This window comes from Carica papaya, chromosome 3 (genome assembly GCF_054855325.1).
Source record: "Carica papaya isolate Zhongbai chromosome 3, ASM5485532v1, whole genome shotgun sequence".
In the NCBI taxonomy this organism is placed as follows: domain Eukaryota; kingdom Viridiplantae; phylum Streptophyta; class Magnoliopsida; order Brassicales; family Caricaceae; genus Carica; species Carica papaya.
The window spans coordinates 33,532,605-33,540,378 of NC_142311.1; the positions used below are offsets into that span (position 1 = coordinate 33,532,605).

Below are 7,774 nucleotides of genomic sequence, written 5' to 3' on the forward strand. Positions count from 1 at the left end.
AATATTTATTTTATATATTATTATTTAAGAAAACGTAATTAAAAATTACTAGGAATGATATTCGAGGTATCAAGAAAGCAAATAAATAATTTTTCTCACAATTTCATTATAATAGATGGAGGAAGAAAAAAGCTTGAGGGGAAACCATTTTTTCAAGTAAGGTTTTTCTATAAATAAGGTTTGACCAACTCACGAAACGTGAATATAAATTTGTTTTGTAACACCCTAAAGTTTATGACCGATTAATATAACAAACTCCGTTATTTTGAGTCCTATTAATCATTTGAATTCTAAAAAAATTGAAAGAATCGAAAATTTTGCGCAATGAAAGGCGAAAAAAATCCCAATAATCCACAACCCTGCGTGTGGTCAGCTCGCGTGGGCACAGACGTATGTGCGCGCTGTGCACTACTCAGACAAGATACCTAAGCACATGTCATGCGTGTGTATAATGCACACCATGCGCGCATAGCACGCGATATGGCGCACCTGCACTAGCTACTGCCAGCAAGCTTGTTGTCAGCCGCTTGCCACTCCAATGTGGCCGGTTATCACGTTGAACGACCTCTTGCCATATGGAGCTCACACCCACCCACCATGCCTCCACTTGGCTCCTCCAATTTCCACCAAATGGTGTGAATCCAACCCTCAAATTCTCTTTAAAAAGGCTCCATTCCCCTCTTCATTCTTCATCATTTCATTTTTTTAATTTAGTAAATTAGAATAGATAATGATAAATTTTAGAGAGAGAAATAAGCGAAAAAAATTAAGAAGCTCACGCAACCCTTTTCTTCTTCACTAAGTAACGAATCTAGACGTTGCAGTTATAGTATGGAATTCTTAGTATTTTTACTTATATTTATAAGTGCTATTTTTAATCGAATAATTGAAAAACAAATTAAAGAATTGTTGAAGTGGATTTTCTCATTTGTTTTGTGATTTATTTTTGTTCATGCTCATTTGGTGATTTAATTAGATATTCGAAACTGTTATCATTGATAAAAATAATAAGAAATTGACCATTTAATCTACCATTGGTAATGGCAAATAGGGTTGTTCTAACGAGATTCGGCTTCAAGGAATATCCCGATTGTCAAATATAGAGATAATAGGCCTTTGGTCGAATATATTGATGAGCCCCACTGGGTTTTGGATGTGAAATAGTTGTGAATATGTGATACATCTAAAAACGTGATGCTCATAAAAGGAGTACTGAAAATGAAAGAGAAAATAATGAAAATATGTTTTATAACGGCTCTGAAAATTTAAATGAAAATGTATATATTAAAAATCTCAAATGCGAAAACGTAATAAAAATTTTGATTAACATCTCTTACACAATAACCAAAACGTACTTAAAATATGAAAGAACAAACTAACTAAAAGAGATACTCGAAATAAGAACTATAAATATAACTATGAAGTGTTTAGGCGTCCCCTTCGCCGTCTTCCTGCGGAACGGGTTCAGGAACAACGTCTTCCTGATTTGAAATTGTTAAATAAGGAATGAACTACATCAGCCCAGTAAAGACATCACACTATCTCACCGCCACAGAAGTAAAGGTGGGTAGAAAACAAAAATGACCAATTGAGCATAATTTATAACAAACTCGTTTATTAACATAAAAACTTTTACTGTCCACTTACCTTGGTGAGATCCATGAAAACAACATATGAAAGCAATAACATTATCATCATCATGAAATCATATAGACTTTATAACATAACACTTACCATGCATTTGCATTTCAATCATTAAACAACATATTTTCCTCTTTTACCAGCCTACTAGTATCCATGGAGATTCATAGGGGGTCCCCGCTATACGTGAACCATTAACATTAATAACCTGATTCCAGGGTCGTCCCCATACCTCGTCCGGTATGGGCGCTAAAATCCTAAACCTCCATACCCCGTCCGGTATAAGGGTGAAACGGGTCGTCCCCATGCTCCGTCCGGTATGGGTGCCAAAACACATAAGGTCTCCATACCCCGTCCGGTATGAGAGACCACGTTCCCGGTAGGGTTCCCTACGGACCCGTCCATCCACCATCTCCCAATATATCTAGTCAGACTGTCCATATTATCCATTTATCAATTCACATAATCTTTTTGTCTTTTTTCTTGATCTCAATCATCAAATCATACACAACATGTAAACCAGTAATTGACACCAAACAAGACAACACAGTATCGGGTTCACCATAATACAAACTATAATAAAAGAAACTATGATTCATGCATACGAGACCATCACATAATTACATCAAACATAATACTGCATTTAATACTGAAAATTAGATCAAACAACAACTGACCAACAATATATCCGACTCGGACTCCATTGGCAACCTTAATCAATTATACATCTATAAAGTCACAAAATACAATTTAATTATTTATTAAGCTTTAATACCGTGATAGGAGGTAGGGTGAGGGGTCCTTACTTGTTTCAGGGTCTGAAATCGACTCTACAATGCGCCTACGGACTGTCCCTAATTTCCTTAAATTTTTTTTGGAAAACTGAAACGTACTACCGATACCTGCACGTGCCCCAAAAAATTTCAAATCAGACTTAGGGCCCCTTTCGACTAATATCGAAATTCCAGCACGGTGGCTCCGCCGTGCTCCGGCGACGGCACTGCCGCCTGCGGTGGCGATTCGCCTCGGGTTGGCCGTTTTCGATCAAACTTGCATCGGTCCCTGCGATAAAACAACCCTAAGGCCCTCGGTGGGCCAAAAAATCACGAAAAACCAAGACTTACCGGCGGCGGTGCTCTCGGGTGCGACGGCTCCTCCGGTGTGAGTCGCGTTTTGATGTTTGGCTCCGATTAACCTGTAGAGAAAAGAACGGTGATCACAGTGGTATAAAATTTGCATCAAATGGAGGCCGGGAAGGGCATCATCGGAGGCAAAAACAGAGGGGAGTCGCGACAGTGCCACCGGACTTCGGCGGGATTTTCCGGCCGTTTGGCTCTAGTTTGGCCATAGGCGGATTCAGCATCGAAAAACGAGCCAGATGGAGAAAATTTACTTCGATTGACGGTCAGAAACTTCTCTGGTGCGGCGGCGGGTGGCGGCAGCCGGCTCTTTCGGCGTCTGGTTCTTCTTCTCCGACGAGGCACTGACGACTAGGGTTTTGTGGTCAGGTGTGGGTGAGGTTATTTATACCCTTTGTCTTTTAATCTCAACCGTCCATTAAGATTAAATCTGGACCGTCCGACCGCGATTTAATTGGGATTAAATCTGGGCCGTCCATCACGATGCGATCTGGGCCGTCCGTACCTGATTGAATCTGGGTCGTCCGTATGCGTGAAATCTGGGTCGTCCGTGCGCGCGGGAACGGATCTGAACCGTCTGATCGCGTGCACGCGGATCGCCCACGTGGCCCGTCCCGTGTCAGCGTTTCCTTGCCACGCGACGTGTCCTGGTTGGCCGGGGCTGCTGACGTGGCACAACTTTTTTAAATTACGTTTTGACCCATAATTTTCGATTTTCTTTTCAAAAACACCCCCATAATCTAAATTTTTACCCATTTTTTCCAAAATCAATTTTAATTAAATCCAAATAATATTTTTACCCAATTTTATCATTATTTTTATTTTTATTTCATTAAATTAAATTCAATTCAATTCAATTAAATTAAAATCTTATGAATTAAATATATAAAAAAATTAAACTAAAAATTCAAATACAAAAATAAAAATAAAAATTCAAAAAAAATATTTGGGTGTTACATGTTTAACTATTATCTCTTAAAGATTTCTGTTTCTCTCTTATTTGAATAAATATTGGTAAACTGTTCCCTGTGAATGATTGACATTTTTCTTTAACGATAGTGGACTCACAAAATGATATATAAGACCACAGTGGCGAAGAATGACTGTGGTCATAAATTATACCAAATAAAATTATGAAACTGACTTAAGAAAGTTATGCAACTGACTCAAGAAAATTATGAAAATGTCCCAAAAAAGGAAATAAAATAGTTCCAATAGGAAAAAGAAATGATTTGGTTATTCACAGTGGTAATCGGGAATCTCTTTCACCCTCAATAGATATATATTAGAAATGATTCGGTCATTCACAGTAGTAGTTGAGAATCCCTTTCACCCTCAATAGATATATATTAGAAATGATTTGGTCATTTACAGTAACAGTTGGGAATCTCCTCTACCCTCAGTAGATATATATTGAAAAAGTTTCGTGCGAATGTTAGTAAAAAACTTAATACACATATAGTTGAGGTTAAATAATGATGATGTTTTTTACTGTGAACTTTGGCTTATACAGATTCTGCTAGATTTCATATTCATGATATGTTATTTGTTACCTCTGTCTTTACTATAATGTTATAGTTATATGTCTTTAAAAGTTAAAATGTGATTTTCTCTAAGTATTTAAAATATATTTGTCCATGGAAGCTTAAGAGGTAAGTCAATTTTATTTTGAAACTTACGTTTTTTCTTCAAAGGCTAATTATCTTTCAAACCTTGGCAACACATTATAAGTATTGTTTCCCTTCATGAGTTTATATGGAACTCACTCCCAATCCGCACCTCCTCTCCCCCCAGATGATGAAAGTGAAATTTAACCTTAATCTAATGTGATGAAATTAAGTTTGATTATGCATTAATTTTATTGAACTAAAAGTTAATTAAAAGAAAGTTTTAAATTCCCTATTTATCTATGTCATGAATATACCAAAGTTGCACATATATTACCTAATATATTTTGCTCATATTAATTAATTAAGACTTATAAACTACGATTCTTATCAATTAAAGATAAGTTTAATTTTTCATTTTCAAATATATAGATTGAAACTGTTACATTACTGGATTAACACTTTGACTGTAAAAATAGTTATCTTCACTTATAAAATATGATATTTAACAAAAAAAAATAAAAATAAAAAGTAAAATCTAAACATTATATATATTATACAAAAATTAAATGAATACTTAAATATTTTTTTATTTATTTTAAAAGTTCAATTTCATTATATTTTATAAAAGTAAAAACTAAAATAATTAAATATTTTTTAAAAAAATGATTTTAATCAATTAATTTAATAAATTAAATAATAAAAAATAAGTTTAATATTATTATTAATGAAAGAGGTTGAAGGAGGGACGCAAAGAGACCGTTTGGGATACACTTCAAAAAAAAAATAGTTTTTTAAATAATTAAAAAAATATAAATAATTATTCAAAAAGCAAAGTAATAATTACATATAATTTTTGCACCCGTGAATTTTTCTTTTGTTTTTTTAACCCAAAAAAATAATAAAAATAAAAATAAAATAAACGTGATAAGTTTTCATACATGTAGTTCACGTGACAGGTCACGTGGCGTTCCATTTCAACGGTATGTTGACGTGGCATAACATGACTGCTCAAAAAATGAAAGAAACCACTTGTGGCAAAACTGAAACAAGATTCATGTTTCTGTGAATAGAAGTAATGATTGAAAGTGAACCCTAGAATTCCACCAGATCTAAAATCCAAACTCAAAACGGAAATTTCTTAATGCTGCGGTAGAACCGGGAAATCTTGGATTTCAGGTGAGGTTCGTGTACTTGCTCGTATCGGGTTGATCTCAAGTAAGTGTCTTTCTACTTTTTTTGAGTCCTGTTGGTGCTTCTGAAAACGTTAGCTTCTTCTATGGATTGTTCTCGGCGGTTTTGTAGATCGATAGGACCGGAAATTTCGAAATTTCTTTTTTGTTCCAGTATTGGGTTTTTGTCAGATGAGAGAAACTTGAGCTTCGGAACAGGTGTTGTTCAAGTTTATTGAATAGTTGTTTGATTTCGTGAGGTGGTTGCTGAATACGTGATTAATCTTTTAGATAATTTTGGTTGAGAAAAATTGTGGGAAGAGAAAAATGGGTGAGAAATTTTGGGATAGTGAGGAAGACAAGGCTGTTGTGGAGTCAGTATTAGGTGCTGAAGCCTGTGAGTACTTGGTCTCCTTGGCCTCTAATGATGTGTTCTCGGAGTTACTCTTGCCGCCGGCAAGTTTGGGTGTGCAGCAAGCATTATCCCAACTTGTGGAAGGTACTAATTGGAGTTATGCAATTTGCTGGCAAGCGTCAAGTTTGAAATCTGGTGGCTCTATCTTGACTTGGGGGGATGGGCACTGCCAGGACCTGAAAGGGAGTGGAGCTGGAGATGGGAATTCCAGCAGTGATGGAACACTGCAGGGGGTTGGGAAGAAAGACGAGCTGAGAAAGCATGTGCTTCAGAAGCTTCACGCATGTTTTAGTGATAATGAGGAGGATAACTATGCAGCAAAGTTGGAAAGAATATCAGATATAGATATGTTTTATCTTGCGTCAATGTACTTTATTTTTAGATGTGATGCCTCTTATGGACTTGCAGAATATTATAAATCTGGTAGACCACTTTGGGCTTCAGATACAGCTGGCTGCTTAGATCATTATCAATGGAGATCGTTCTTGGCAAGATCAGCTGGTTTACAGACAGTTGTATTTGTACCAGTTAAATCTGGAGTTGTGGAAATTGGTTCCATCAAATCGATTCCAGAAGACAAGAATTTTCTGGAGATGGTTAAAACAGTACTCGGGGAATCTAATTGTGTCCAGGCGAAGGCATTTCCAATGATTTTTGGTCGTGAACTCAGTCTTGGTGGTTCACAATCTCAATCTGTGAGTATAAATTTTTCCCCAAAGGTGGAAAATGATTCTGGTTTTGCTCTGGATTCCTATGATGTGCAAGCAGTGGGCTCCAGTCAAGTTTATAATAATTCTTCCAACGGGTTCCGAGGTGACGACAGTGATGTGAAACTGTTTCCCCAGCTGAACCAAATGATTTCAGGGGGTTTCAATGCTCCGGCACTGGTACCTAATCCAGAGCTGCCTAAGGATGAGTCATTCTCTCTGCCTGATGAGCGGAAACCAAGAAAGAGAGGCCGGAAGCCTGCAAATGGTCGGGAAGAACCTTTGAATCACGTGGAAGCAGAAAGGCAGAGGAGAGAGAAGCTTAACCAGAGATTTTATGCATTAAGAGCTGTTGTTCCTAACATCTCTAAGATGGACAAGGCTTCTTTGCTTGGTGATGCCATTACGTACATCACTGATCTCCAGATGAAAATCAGGGTTTTGGAAACTGAAAGAGAGATGGTAAACAATAAGCAGCAATTAACAGTGCCAGAAATTGATTTTCAGGCACAACATGAGGATGCAGTCGTGAGGCTGAGTTCCCCCTTGGATGCTCACCCGGTCTCTAGAGTCATAAAAACCTTCAGGGATCATCAAATTGCCGCCCAAGAATCAAATGTGTCCCTATCGGAGAACAACGTTATTCATACCTTCTCAATTCGAACCCAAAGTGGTGCAGCTGAGCAGTTGAAGGATCAGTTGGTGGCGGCTTTTTCAAAATAAACTGACTGTAAAATTTGTGTGCTTCTCATGTGTTTCCATGTATTCTTTATAGAAATGCAGTACTCTGTTGTTGTTGACTAATTGATTTTGTTTGTTTCCTTTTTCTTTTTTGCCATTAATGCTGCTTAATCTAACCTGGGACTGTTCAATGAATCTTTCTTGTCCAATCTGTCAGAAAGATGATTCGATTTGTCCTTCTTGAATGTCCTGTAAAACTCTATAATGAGTAGCAGCAGCTGGTGTTCAAGCTCACTTATTGAACATGAATACATATGGTAAGCCTTGAGTGATGTGGAAAGAGAGAAATAGTAAGATCTTTCAGGGAATAAAGAGCGAGACGTCTAAAATTATAGATAGATAGTTTCGTTAT

The 7,774-nt window shown here is 36.9% G+C and overlaps 1 protein-coding gene across 1 annotated transcript; it reads left to right on the forward strand.

Annotated features, from left to right (window-relative positions):
- The first annotated feature begins 5,410 nt into the window (after positions 1–5,410).
- LOC110824476 (basic helix-loop-helix (bHLH) DNA-binding superfamily protein) lies at positions 5,411–7,505 on the forward strand. Its single transcript, XM_022055056.2, has one exon. The coding sequence runs from the start codon at positions 5,887–5,889 to the stop codon at positions 7,402–7,404; it is 1,518 nt and encodes a 505-aa protein (XP_021910748.2). The 5' UTR covers positions 5,411–5,886; the 3' UTR covers positions 7,405–7,505.
- Positions 7,506–7,774: the final 269 nt, after the last annotated feature.